This window comes from Oncorhynchus nerka, linkage group LG24 (genome assembly GCF_034236695.1).
Source record: "Oncorhynchus nerka isolate Pitt River linkage group LG24, Oner_Uvic_2.0, whole genome shotgun sequence".
Classification (NCBI taxonomy): Eukaryota; Metazoa; Chordata; class Actinopteri; order Salmoniformes; family Salmonidae; genus Oncorhynchus; species Oncorhynchus nerka.
In genome coordinates, this window is record NC_088419.1 from 89,999,341 (window position 1) to 90,014,037 (window position 14,697).

The window sequence follows — 14,697 nt, forward strand, 5'->3', positions numbered from 1 at the left end:
CCCTCTCTCTCTCTCTAGGGAGATGAATAAGAGGCTAACAGAGGACCAGGGGAGAAAGACGTTTGACCGAGCCATGAAGCTGGAGCAGGAGTTCACTGAGCACTTCACTGGTGAGTCCAGCCCCCCACCCCATCACTACAGCCTCAACTTCTTCAGCATCAAGTAGATGTCTCAGTTCCATGAATGAACTAATTGGCAAAATACAGGAAAGCCTGTCCCAGCTATACTATATTTAGTATGTTTTACATGTGTTGTGTCTGTGTGTCGTTGCAGCTATCGTCCAGGGGGACTCTCTGGAGGAGATTTATAACACGGTGAAGAGAATCATCGAGGAGCAGTCAGGACCCTTCATCTGGGTGCCTGCCAAGGATAAGTTGTGAAGGAAGAGAAACAGAAGAGTACCTTTTTTTTTGCCGTCCTCGTTTTCTTCTTTGATTTTACGTCTAATTTTATGCCCTGAGCATAGGACCCCCCCTCCCTTTCACTTATACCCCCGCGCCGCCCTGCTCCCCTCTGTCACACTGGCTGGTGTCGTTACATTAGTGTTTGGGGATCTGATCACGCATAGACCCACATATACACATACACACACACACACACAAAATTATTTAATGCTTTCTCTATCACACACTCGCTCGCTCTCTCTCTCACGCTCTCTCTCTCACGCTCCACGCGCTCGCTCGCTCTCGCTCTCTCTTCTCTCTCGTGTTTTCTTGGGCTGTCCTTGTATCTGGGTGTTTTTCCTGCTAAGGAGGTACGGGCTTTGGCAACCAGCGTCTTATGGGGAGATTTTTATGGTACAAGTCCTTAATGTTTAAGGAACATGATTTAGATGCATATATATACAAATAATAAATCATTTCTTGTACTTTTTTTTTTCTTCATATTATTGAAAGGAAATGCATTAATGTCTGGGGTTCGTAAAGGAAATGCATTAATGTCTGGGGTTCGTAAAGGAAATGCATTAATGTCTGGGGTTCGTAAAGGAAATGCATTAATGTCTGGGGTTCGTAAAGGAAATGCATTAATGTCTGGGGTTCGTAAAGGAAATGCATTAATGTCTGGGGTTCGTAAAGGAAATGCATTAATGTCTGGGGTTTGTAAAGGAAATGCATTAATGTCTGGGGTTCGTAAAGGAAATGCATTAATGTCTGGGGTTCTTAAAGGAAATGCATTAATGTCTGGGGTTCGTTAAAGGAAATGCATTAATGTCTGGGGTTCGTAAAGGAAATGCATTAATGTCTGGGGTTCGTAAAGGAAATGCATTAATGTCTGGGGTTCGTTAAAGGAAATGCATTAATGTCTGGGGTTCATAAAGGAAATGCATTAATGTCTGGGGTTCATAAAGGAAATGCATTAATGTCTGGGGTTCGTAAAGGAAATGCATTAATGTCTGGGGTTCGTAAAGGAAATGCATTAATGTCTGGGGTTCGTAAAGGAAATGCATTAATGTCTGGGGTTCGTAAAGGAAATGCATTAATGTCTGGGTTCATAAAGGAAATGACATGAGGCTAAACTTTGCACGTTGTAGCTTTAAAAGAGCATGTTTCATAGTGTTCTCATCATTCCCTCGTCGTGTTTTACCTCGTCATGTTTTTGTCGTTCTTTTAGTTGTCCTTTGTCTCTGCTCACGTGACGGCAACATACTATTCAAACTGCACAGAGGGAACTAAGGTTACAGAGTGATGAGTGGACTTCACTCTGACACACACGAGGCTGTTTCTTATCATAGCCACCTTCACGGACTTTAACGATCCCTGATGATTTGATTCTGTTCTTTGTCCATTCAGCTTTCAGGTTAATTTCCTGAACAGGAATAGAGTAAATGAAAGGCTGTTTTTAAACTGACTCCAGGTGTATTAGTAGTAGTAAGAAGGAAGCAAAAACCGAAAGAATTTATTGTACACTGAGATTTTAACGTATATTTAACCCTCAGTCTACTGCCTATTTTGTTATAATAAAAAGTCTATATTGAGCTTTACTTCAAAACTCATACAGCTATGGGGAATTATTTTCTTTGCCATGTTGAACGTATAAATATGAATATATATATATATATAAATATATTTTCCTTTACTTTCACCAACACCTATCGGTTTCAGTTAGTTTCTTATGCGTTCAGTAGAGCAGAGGAGACCTGTGGTCCTGAGTCAGATCCCTCTGTAAGGTCAGAGAATGGGGTTATGGTTTAGGAACAGGACACACGACCACCCCCTAACTCTGAACTCCGCTGACTGGCAGGGGTGTGAACTGTGTTGGTGAAGCAGTGGAAATGTAAAGTCACCGACATGGTGGCCTGGTTCTGGTTCTCCTCTCCCCATCTCCATGTCCACTTCCCTGCGAGTTTCCTTCTTTTTTTTTCATGTGATGTGCATGTTTTTAGAAGCAGTAGTCTTTATTAAATAACAAACGGGGGGGGGAGTCTGTGTTCACCGAGGATTGTGACGTCATATCTTCAAGCTCCGCGAGAGGATCGGTCAGACAGACACACACTGGAGTAGACAGTCCTCAAGAGTGTGTGTGTGTGTGTGTGGACATGGCCGTTGTTCGTATCTGAAAGGGGGAAAGATCTAACAACGCGCTTTGGAAGCGCGATGCCTTTAACTGTCCTCCGGAGGACTCCGTGCTGGGATCCTCCCTCCCTCTCCTGCTTCCACAGAGATGGTTGTTTTCTATAAGACTTGTTCTTCTTCTGGTTCTTCTGGTTCTTCACCACCTCACCACTGCTTTCTATCTCACTTTTGGATTCGAGTTTGTAAATAATCCCTTTCCTGATTCATTCAATTTGTCATAAAGAGGAGAACTGCCAATAAACCCTTTCTCATACATCATAGTGCTGTGGGTCTCTTCCTTCTAGATGTCTCTCTCTCTCTCTGTGTTGGGGGAAGCTACTCTGTGTGTCTCTTCCTTCTAGATGTCTCTCTCTCTCTCTGTGTTGGGGGAAGCTACTCTGTGGGTCTCTTCCTTCTAGATGTCTCTCTCTCTGTGTTGGGGGAAGCTACTCTGTGGGTCTCTTCCTTCTAGATGTCTCTCTCTCTCTCTGTGTTGGGGGAAGCTACTCTGTGTGTCTCTTCCTTCTAGATGTCTCTCTCTCTCTCTGTGTTGGGGGAAGCTACTCTGTGGGTCTCTTCCTTCTAGATGTCTCTCTCTCTCTGTGTTGGGGGAAGCTACTCTGTGGGTCTCTTCCTTCTAGATGTCTCTCTCTCTCTGTGTTGGGGGAAGCTACTCTGTGGGTCTCTTCCTTCTAGATGTCTCTCTCTCTCTCTGTGTTGGGGGAAGCTACTCTGTGGGTCTCTTCCTTCTAGATGTCTCTCTCTCTCTGTGTTGGGGGAAGCTACTCTGTGGGTCTCTTCCTTCTAGATGTCTCTCTCTCTCTCTGTGTTGGGGGAAGCTACTCTGTGGGTCTCTTCCTTCTAGATGTCTCTCTCTCTCTCTCTCTGTGTTGGGGGAAGCTACTCTGTGGGTCTCTTCCTTCTAGATGTCTCTCTCTCTCTCTCTGTGTTGGGGGAAGCTACTCTGTGGGTCTCTTCCTTCTAGATGTCTCTCTCTCTGTGTTGGGGGAAGCTACTCTGTGGGTCTCTTCCTTCTAGATGTCTCTCTCTCTCTCTCTGTGTTGGGGGAAGCTACTCTGTGGGTCTCTTCCTTCTAGATGTCTCTCTCTGTGTGTTGGGGGAAGCTACTCTGTGGGTCTCTTCCTTCTAGATGTCTCTCTCTGTGTTGGGGGAAGCTACTCTGAACATGTCATTTACTTCACACTGGAAGAAGTTAAGCTACGCTTAAGAAAAATATAGTTAATTTAATTACTTAGAAAAAGAAGTTCACTACATCCTTTCCCGATTTACTTAGTGAAAAATGATCCTATCTGTTGTAATAGATCCATCTGGAGTCGGATGTTAACCAAGTGTTTAACATATTAAACACACAAACTGTTTCAGGTGATAATTGGGCTGATCCTGATGCTGAAAAATAAAGGAACTTCTCGCCTACTTCATCCATGTTTTATCTTTGTAAAGAAAGCAGTGTGTAGAGTAGTTAGCTGCATGGTAAAGAAAAAGTAATTAACTACTGAAAACACAACCTAGATTTGCATTTGGTTCAACCAAAGTGCTGTAAAATGTAGTTAAATTACAAGTTTAACTACTTGTAGTTCACAACTCCAACACTGTGTGTGTGTTAATCACTCTACCTCTTTACTGAGACTCTTCTGTTAACGGTGTTTCTCATTTGATTTAACCAGAGTAGTCCACTCAGACAGAAACACGTGTCACTGTAATCCAGAGTTCAGCATAAACATAAAACTAAACAGTTACACTATAAAAACAAAAGAAAACAAGGCTATTTTTTTTCTTCCCATGTCTATTTTGGTGCATATATAAAAAATACTATAGTATGTGCTGATTTATATTCTTGTAATTAATAATTTAGCTCAAGCAGATGATCCACTGTTATAAGGTATAAAAGGACATCTGTTGTGAGTGTGGACATGTCTAATGTGTCTCTTCCAGTAACTAAATGGATCACTCTGCTACTGCGATTGGCTACAACAGTGTGTTTGATCAATGAGAACTTGGCACACAGACACTTTCTCAGCATGTCAACGGGTTCAAGTCCCAACTCGAGGCTAAGCAAGATGTATTTCCTATTATAGACAGCTGTCGTGTTTTATGAAGCTATAAAGTACAGGTATCTGGAAGTGCATGGCAATAAGTGGGGTATATTGGAGTTGATGGTTTAGTACCACCACCGGACCGGAGACATGAGATTGTTTTATGATGTACGTTTACTGTTGTGCTGATTTATAGTTCGGTGTTCAGTCACTTGACGTTCCGAACAAGAGGAATAAAGAGAAAGGTAAAAACAAATAGAACACCTGGACTTCCACCATGGACCCTGAAGGGACCACAGACCCCAGTTTGGGAACCTCTATACTGAATTATAAATACACTACATGACCAAACGTATGTGATGTCACTTCCTCGTTGAACAACTCGTTCCAAAATCATGGACATTAATATGGAGTTGGTCCCCCCCCCCCTCTTTGCTGCTATAACAGCCTCCACTCTTCTGGGAAGGCTTTCCACTAGATGTTGGAACATTGCTGTGGGGACTTGCTTCCATTCAGCCACAAGAGCATTAGTGAGGTCGGGCACTGATGTTGGGCGATTAGGTCTGGCTCGTAGTCGCCATTCCAATTCATCCCAAAGGTGTTTGATTGGGTTGAGGTCAGGGTTCTGTGCAGGCCAGTCAAGTTCTTCCACACCGATCTCGACAAACCATTTCTGTATGGACCTCTCTTTGTGCCCGGGTGCATTGTTATGCTGAATCAGGAAAGGGCCTTCCCCAAACTGTTGCCACAAAGTTGGAAGCACAGAATTGTCTAGAATGTCATTGTATATTGTAGCGTTAAGATTTCCCTTCACTGGAACTAAGGGTCCTAGCCTGAGCTTCACACCACTTCAGCCAACGTTTGGCATTGCGTATGTTGATGATCTTAGGCTCGGCCATGGAAATCCATTTGATGAAGCTCCCGACAAACAATTATTGTGCTGAGGTTGCTTCCAGAGACAGTTTGGATCTCTGACATTTTTTTCCCCATTCTGTGAGATTGTGTGGCCTGCCACTTCGCTGCTGAGACGTTTTTGCTCCTAGACATTTCCACTACAACAATAACAACACTTAAAGTTGACTGGGCCAGCTCTAGCAGGGAAGACATTTGATTGACTTGTTGGAAAGGTGGCATCCTATGACAGTGCCACGTCGAAAGTCCCTGAGCTCTTCAGTAAGGCCATTCTACTGCCAATGTTTGTCTATGGAGATTGCATGGCTGTGTGCTTGATTTTATACACCTGTCAGCAACGGGTGTGGCTGAAATAGCCGAATCCACTAATTTGAAGTGGTGTCCATATACTTTTGGTGATTGTAGTGTATGTTCCCCAATTGCAAATTAATAGGTAAAACAAGTTTTTCGAAGCTACTACTAAATACCCAAGTAAGCCAGGTTACAATGGTTCACCTTGATTCTGATGTACACTGAACAAAAATATAAACGCAAAGTAAAGTGTTGGTCCCATGTTTCATGAGCTGAAATAAAAGATCCCACAAAAATTCCATACGCATAAAAAGCTTATTTCTTTCTTTCTTATGTACAAATCTGTTGACATCCCTGTTAATAAGCATTTATCCTTTACCAAGATAATCCATCCACCTGACAGGTGTGGCATATCAAGAAGCTGATTAAACAGCAGGATCGTTACACAGGTGCACCTTGTGCTGGGGGACAATAAAATACCACTCTAAAATGTGTAGTTTTGTTATACAACACATTGTCACAGATGTCTCAAGTGTTTGAGGGAGAGTGCAATTGGCATGCTGACTGCAGGAATGTCCACCAGAGCTGTTGCCAGAGATTTGAATGTTAATTTCTCTATCATAAGCCACCTCCAAAGTCATTTTAGAGAATTTGGCAGTACGTCAAACCGGCCTCACAACCACAGACCACGTGTAAACCACGCCAGCCCAGGACCTCGACATCCGGCTTCTTCACCTGTGGGATCTTAGACCAGCCACTCGGACAGCTGATGAAACTGAGGAGTATTTCTGTCTGTAGTAAAACTCTTTTGTGGGGAAAAACTCATTCTGATTGGCTGGGCCTGCCTCCCCAATGGGTGAGTCTGGCTCCCCAGTGGGTGGGCCTATGCCCTCCCAGGCCCACCCATGGTTGCCCAGTCATGTGAAATCCATAGATTAGGGCCTAATTCATTTATTTGAATTGACTAATATCCTTATGTGAACTGTAACTCAGTAAAATCGTTGTTTTTGTTGCATATTTTCAGCTGATGAAACTGTGCGTTTGCAAAACTAAAGAATTTGACCACAAACCGTCTCAGGAAAGCTTATCTGACCAGGGTCTTGTCCCTGACTGCAGATCGTAACCGACTTCGGTGTTGAAAATGCTCACCTTCGATGGCCACTGGCACGCTGGAGAAGTGTGCTCTTCCCAGATGAATCCCGGTTTTAACTGTACCAGACAACGTGTAATGGTGTTCTGTGGGCGAGCGGTTTGCTGATGTCAACGTTGTGAACAGAGTGCCCCATGGTGGTGGTGGGGTTATGGTATGGGCAGGCATAAGCTATGGACAATGAACACAATTGCATTCTATCAAAGGCAGTTTAAATGCACAGAGATACTCTGACATGATCCTGAGACCCATTGTCGTGCCATTCATCCACCGCCATCACCTCATGTTTCAGCATGATAATGCACGGCCCCATGTCCAAGGATCTGTACACAATTCCTGGAAGCTGAAAATGTCCCAGTTCTTCCATGACCTGCATACTCACCAGACATGTCAATCATTGAGCATGTTTGGGATGCTCTGGATCGACACGTACGACAGCGTGTTCCAGTTCCCGCTAATATCCAGCAACTTCACAAAGCCATGAAAGAGGAGTGGGACAACATTCCACAGCCATTGAAGAGGAGTGGGACAACATTCCACAGCCATAGAAGAGGAGTGGGACAACATTCCACAGTCATAGAAGAGGAGTGGGACAACATTCCACAGCCATTGAAGAGGAGTGGGACAACATTCCACAGCCATTGAAGAGGACTGGGACAACATTCCACAGCCATTGAAGAGGAGTGGGACAACATTCCACAGCCATTGAAGAGGAGTGGGACAACATTCCACAGTCATAGAAGAGGAGTGGGACAACATTCCACAGCCATAGAAGAGGAGTGGGACAACATTCCACAGCCATTGAAGAGGAGTGGGACAACATTCCACAGTCATAGAAGAGGAGTGGGACAACATTCCACAGCCATTGAAGAGGAGTGGGACAACATTCCACAGCCATAGAAGAGGAGTGGGACAACATTCCACAGTCATAGAAGAGGAGTGGGACAACATTCCACAGCCATTGAAGAGGAGTGGGACAACATTCCACAGCCATTGAAGAGGAGTGGGACAACATTCCACAGCCATTGAAGAGGAGTGGGACAACATTCCACAGCCATTGAAGAGGAGTGGGACAACATTCCACAGCCATTGAAGAGGAGTGGGACAACATTCCACAGCCATGGAAGAGGAGTGAGACAACATTCCACAGCCATGGAAGAGGAGTGGGACAACATTCCACAGCCATTGAAGAGGAGTGGGACAACATTCCACAGCCAGACAACATTCCACAGTCATAGAAGAGGAGTGGGACAACATTCCACAGCCATTGAAGAGGAGTGGGACAACATTCCACAGCCATTGAAGAGGAGTGGGACAACATTCCACAGCCATTGAAGAGGAGTGGGACAACATTCCACAGCCATTGAAGAGGAATGGGACAACATTCCACAGCCATTGAAGAGGAGTGGGACAACATTCCACAGCCATGGAAGAAGAGACAACATTCCACAGCCATGGGACAACATTCCACAGCCATTGAAGAGGAGTGGGACAACATTCCACAGTCATAGAAGAGGAGTGGGACAACATTCCACAGCCATTGAAGAGGAGTGGGACAACATTCCATAGCCATTGAAGAGGACTGGGACAACATTCCACAGCCATTGAAGAGGAATGGGACAACATTCCACAGCCATTGAAGAGGAGTGGGACAACATTCCACAGTCATAGAAGAGGAGTGGGACAACATTCCACAGCCATAGAAGAGGAGTGGGACAACATTCCACAGTCATAGAAGAGGAGTGGGACAACATTCCACAGTCATAGAAGAGGAGTGGGACAACATTCCACAGTCATAGAAGAGGACTGGGACAACATTCCACAGCCATTGAAGAGGAGTGGGACAACATTCCACAGCCATTGAAGAGGAGTGGGACAACATTCCACAGTCATAGAAGAGGAGTGGGACAACATTCCACAGCCATAGAAGAGGAGTGGGACAACATTCCACAGTCAGCCATCATAGAAGAGGAGTGGGACAACATTCCACAGCCATAGAAGAGGAGTGGGGCAACATTCCACAGCCATGGAAGAGGAGTGGGACAACATTCCACAGCCATAGAAGAGGAGTGGGACAACATTCCACAGCCATTGAAGAGGAGTGGGACAACATTCCACAGCCATGGAAGAGGAGTGGGACAACATTCCACAGCCATTGAAGAGGAGTGGGACAACATTCCACAGCCATTGAAGAGTAGTGGGACAACATTCCACAGCCATTGAAGAGGAGTGGGACAACATTCCACAGCCATTGAAGAGGAGTGGGACAACATTCCACAGCCATTGAAGCGGAGTGGGACAACATTCCACAGCCATTGAAGAGGAGTGGGACAACATTCCACAGCCATTGAAGAGGAGTGGGACAACATTCCACAGCCATAGAAGAGGAGTGGGACAACATTCCACAGCCATTGAAGAGGAGTGGGACAACATTCCACAGCCATTGAAGAGGAGTGGGACAACATTCCACAGCCATTGAAGAGGAGTGGGACAACATTCCACAGCCATGGAAGAGGAGTGGGACAACATTCCACAGCCATTGAAGAGGAGTGGGACAACATTCCACAGCCATGGAAGAGGAGTGGGACAACATTCCACAGCCATTGAAGAGGAGTGGGACAACATTCCACAGCCATTGAAGAGGAGTGGGACAACATTCCACAGCCATTGAAGAGGAGTGGGACAACATTCCACAGCCATTGAAGAGGAGTGGGACAACATTCCACAGCCATTGAAGAGGAGTGGGACAACATTCCACAGCCATTGAAGAGGAGTGGGACAACATTCCACAGCCATTGAAGAGGAGTGGGACAACATTCCACAGCCATTGAAGAGGAGTGGGACATCATTCCACAGCCATTGAAGAGGAGTGAGACAACATTCCACAGTCATTGAAGAGGAGTGGGACAACATTCCACAGCCATGGAAGAGGAGTGGGACAACATTCCACAGCCATGGAAGAGGAGTGGGACAACATTCCACAGCCATGGAAGAGGAGTGGGACAACATTCCACAGCCATTGAAGAGGAGTGGGACAACATTCCACAGCCATTGAAGAGGAGTGGGACAACATTCCACAGCCATTGAAGAGGAGTGGGACAACATTCCACAGCCATTGAAGAGGAGTGGGACAACATTCCACAGCCATAGAAGAGGAGTGGGACAACATTCCACAGCCATTGAAGAGGAGTGGGACAACATTCCACAGCCATTGAAGAGGAGTGGGACAACATTCCACAGCCATGGAAGAGGAGTGGGACAACATTCCACAGCCATTGAAGAGGAGTGGGACAACATTCCACAGCCATGGAAGAGGAGTGGGACAACATTCCACAGCCATGGAAGAGGAGTGGGACAACATTCCACAGTCATAGAAGAGGAGTGGGACAACATTCCACAGTCTCGCTGCATGAGACAAATGGTGATCACACCAGATACTGACTGGTTTTCTGATCCACACCCCTACCTTTTTAGGTATCTGTGAGCAAAATATGCATATTTGTTTTCCAAGTCATGTGAAATCCAAAGATTAGGGCCTAAATAATTCATTTAAATTGACTGATTTCCTTATATGACCGTTACATTACGCAGTCAAATCGTGTTGCGGGTTGATTTTATATTTCTGTTCAGTGAACCAGTATCTTATCTTACCTAAAGTTTTGGTTGTTGTTTTTCCTCATATCCCATTCAGAAATTACTTTTGTAAAAACATTTTATTTGATTGTATTGAAACACTGGTAAGGAAACAAGAGAAAAAATTACATAAGAAATATGTCGGCAGTATGGGAAATGAGTTATGAAGGTGCACTTGTATTACTAGCCTAGTCTTCACATTAAACTTAGAACAAGATTCCAGAAATTGTATTTGTCATTGACAGGGTCAGGCAGAAAAGTTACTACAGTTACTATGTCCCCCCCACACACCTTGAGATGTACGATGGAAAAGCACCGGGCAGGGCCAGCAGAGGTGGGGTCTTTCCCCGTCAATGGCCTCTGTGTGCTCGGTCTGGCCAAGCGCCAGCTGCGGGAAGTAGGGACGTGTCTTTCCAGGTATGAGCTAACTGTCTGGAAGTCACCAAGTTTCAGAGAAAACGTTAGACGAAGAATAGCTAGAAAGTCTACTGATTTCCATAAAATTATGTTGTAAAATACTCATAACTTGTTTGACGATATGCGGAAAGCTGGAGTTCAACTCGGAGCTTGTACTTTGGAGCCCCAATCAGATATCGGAAAGGTATAAATTAACAGGTCGTACAGTATCAGACATTCTCACGTCTGGCTGACTCCGTCACTATGTGGATACTCGTCGCCTCTCTGATATTAGGCCTTCAGACTGGTGAGTTGTTTTTTTTACTCAATATAATAGTATATTGTGGAGGTAAAATAACGACATATTTTAATCTGCCCTAGATTCAGACTTGCCTAGTTAAATAAAGGTTACTTTTTTAAAAATACAAAAAATCATAGTTATGTGTGTATTATAAAACGATGATAGCTGCAAAGACTACATTTGAATAAAAGGTTGGATTAATATGAATCCGTATAAAATGCTAGATATTATCAGCACATTGAGGTTTCTGGATGGAATTTTAATTTGTAACAGACGAATTTGCGCAGTCGACGTTTGGTTGTGTACTCTATGAACATTGGTTATTGAGTAGCCATAGGACAACAAGAAAAACATGATTATTTTTTGTTTGAATGTGTTCCCTATCCAGTGTCTGGCCAGAGCACTATAAGATGGTGCGCAATATCCGCTCAAGAGATGACCAAATGTAACGCCATGGCGCAGGCCTTCAGCAGTGCGGCCATCCGTCCGATTATCCAATGCGTCAGCGACGTGTCTGTGGAAGGATGCGCGCAGAAGATCGGGGTAAGTGGGGCTCTTTCAGATTAATAGGGCACATTTCCGTTTATATTGACTTTTTATATGACTTCCTATGAAACTTGATCAAATCTAAAATATATATATACACTGCTCAAAAAATAAAGGGAACACTAAAATAACACATCCTAGATCTGAATGAATGAAATATTCTTATTAAATACTTTTTTCTTTACATAGTTGAATGTGCTGACAACAAAATCACACAAAAATGATCAATGGAAATCAAATGTATCAAACCCATGGAGGTCTGGATTTGGAGTCACACTCAAAATTAAAGTGGAAAACCACACTACAGGCTGATCCAACTTTGATGTAATGTCCTTAAAACAAGTCAAAATGAGGCTCAGTAGTGTGTGTGGCCTCCACGTGCCTGTATGACCTCCCTACAACGCCTGGGCATGCTCCTGATGAGGTGGCGGTTCCTCTTGCAGGAACTGCTGACACACTCCAGCCACATGAGGTCTAGCATTGTCTTGCATTAGGAGGAACCCAGGGCCAACCGCACCAGCATATGGTCTCACAAGGGGTCTGAGGATCTCATCTCGGTACCTAATGGCAGTCAGGCTACCTCTGGCGAGCACATGGAGGGCTGTGCGGCCCCCCAAAGAAATGCCACCCCACACCATGACTGACCCACCGCCAAACCGGTCATGCTGGAGGATGTTGCAGGCAGCAGAACGTTCTCCACGGCATCTCCAGACTCTGTCACGTCTAACATGTGCTCAGTGTGAACCTGCTTTCATCTGTGAAGAGCACAGGGCGCCAGTGGCGAATTTACCAATCTTGGTGTTCTCTGGCAAATGCCAAACATCCTGCATGGTGTTGGGCTGTAAGCACAACCCCCACCTGTGGACGTCGGGTCCTCATACCACCCTCATGGAGTCTGTTTCTGACCGTTTGAGCAGACACATGCACATTTGTGGCCTGCTGGATGTCATTTTGCAGGGCTCTGGCAGTGCTCCTCCTGCTGGGTTGTTGCCCTCCTAAGGCCTCCTCCACGTCTCCTGATGTACTGTCTCCTGGTAGTGCCTCCATGCTCTGGACACTATGCTGACAGACACAGCAAACCTTCTTGCCACAGCTCGAATTGATGTGCCATGCTGGATGAGCTGCACTACCTGAGCCACTTGTGTGGGTTGTAGACTCTGTCTCATGCTACCACTGGAGTGAAAGCACCGCCAGCATTCAAAAGTGACCAAAACATCAGCCAGGAAGCATAGGAACTGAGAAGTGGACTGTGGTCTCCACCTGCAGAACCACTCCTTTATTGGGGGTGTCTTGCTAATTGCCTATAATTTCCACCTGTTGTCTATTCCATTTGCACAACAGCATGTGAAATGTCTTGTCAATCAGTGTTGCTTCCTAAGTGGACAGTTTGATTTGACAGAAGTGTGATTGACTTGGAGTTACATTGTGTTGTTTAAGTGTTCCCTTTATTTTTTTGAGCAGTGTATATATATTCAGTTGTTTGTGACAGTTGATGTTTATATTTGTATATTTTCTTAATAATGGCTGTGATATTGTTTGTTTATTTAAGTCTTGGATAGGATAATGATATCACCTTTTGGAGCATGTGTTGACCTAGTTGTCCAGGAGTATCTGCCGATGTCCTGAGTCCGACTGATTAGGAAGCAACACTATTTCATTTCATACAGTTGCGTTAACCATTGAAACATGCTATTTAAACCCCTCTTCATTTCTTTCTCCTAGAAAAACCAAGTAGATGCCTTTTCAATGAGCGCTAAGGATATCTACAAATTGGGGGAAGAAACTAACTTCCAAATAGCTGCAGGAGAGACTTCTGCTGATGGTAAAGGGTTTATGTCTGTGGTATATTTCTCATATTGCAGCACAGTATCACAGTGTGTCTGTCACCAATTTCGCATAAAGTAATTAGTGTCTTTCACGATCATTTATGAGCGTTGGATATGAGCGTTGGATATGTTTACTCTGTTTTTATGACATGCTTGTGCAAACTTTACCCGTAACGCAGAAACAGGAACATATCATATAAATGTAGTACATACGGTATGTTAATGATTTACTGGAGATTCAAGTATCTTTAAAATTTTTTTAAAAACTAGGCAAATTCTTATTTACAATGACGGCCTACACTGGGCCAAACCCGTACAATGCTGGGCCAATTGTGCGCAGTCCTATAGAACTCCCAATCACGGTGGGTTGTAATACAGCCTGGATTCGAACCAGGGTGTCTGTAGTGACGACTAGCACTGAGATGCACTGTCTTATGACAGCAGACGAGGTCATATCCCTCTATTGTGTCTGTTTTGACTCTTAACTGGACCAATAACAGATTACTATCCCCCTGACCCCTGACCTCCACAGGAGAGGGCACCACCTACTATGCGGTTGCCGTGGTGAAGAAGGTGAAGCCGGACATCAACATCAACACACTGAAGGGCAGGAAGACATGTCACACAGGGAAGGGACGTACTGCCGGCTGGAACATGCCCCTGGGATACCTCATCGACCAGAGCAAGATGTCTGTCATGGGCTGTAACATCCCACAAGGTAGGGAATTGTGACACACACGCTAGTGTACGCACGCACGAAAACACACACACACACACACACGCCCTAGTGTACGCACGCACGAAAACACACACACACACACGCTAGTGTACGCACGCACGAAAACACACACACACGCTAGTGTACGCACGCACGAAAACACACACACACACACGCCCTAGTGTACGCACGCACGAAAACACACACACACACACGCTAGTGTACGCACGCACGAAAACACACACACGCTAGTGCACGCACGCACGAAAACACACACACACGCTAGTGCACGCACACACGAAAACACACACACACACG

General features: G+C 44.9%; 2 protein-coding genes across 13 annotated transcripts in view; both read left to right on the top strand.

Moving 5' to 3' along the window:
• LOC115119585 (disks large homolog 1-like) overlaps window positions 1-489 on the top strand; it is a 340,988-nt gene extending 340,499 nt beyond the window's left edge. For all 12 annotated transcript variants that reach the window (XM_065009266.1, XM_065009267.1, XM_065009268.1 and 9 more), the window contains 2 exons: window positions 19-110; window positions 274-489. In XM_065009266.1, coding sequence (XP_064865338.1) covers window positions 19-110; window positions 274-380 — 199 coding nt within the window. In that variant the 3' untranslated portion in view covers window positions 381-489. The remainder of the gene's footprint in view (window positions 1-18; window positions 111-273) is intronic.
• A 10,505-nt stretch (window positions 490-10,994) lies between these two features.
• meltf (melanotransferrin) overlaps window positions 10,995-14,697 on the top strand; it is a 24,615-nt gene continuing 20,912 nt past the window's right edge. The window contains exons 1-4 of the mRNA XM_065009278.1: window positions 10,995-11,295; window positions 11,678-11,832; window positions 13,558-13,657; window positions 14,194-14,379. Of these exons, the coding sequence (XP_064865350.1) occupies window positions 11,253-11,295; window positions 11,678-11,832; window positions 13,558-13,657; window positions 14,194-14,379 (484 nt within the window). The 5' untranslated portion in view covers window positions 10,995-11,252. The remainder of the gene's footprint in view (window positions 11,296-11,677; window positions 11,833-13,557; window positions 13,658-14,193; window positions 14,380-14,697) is intronic.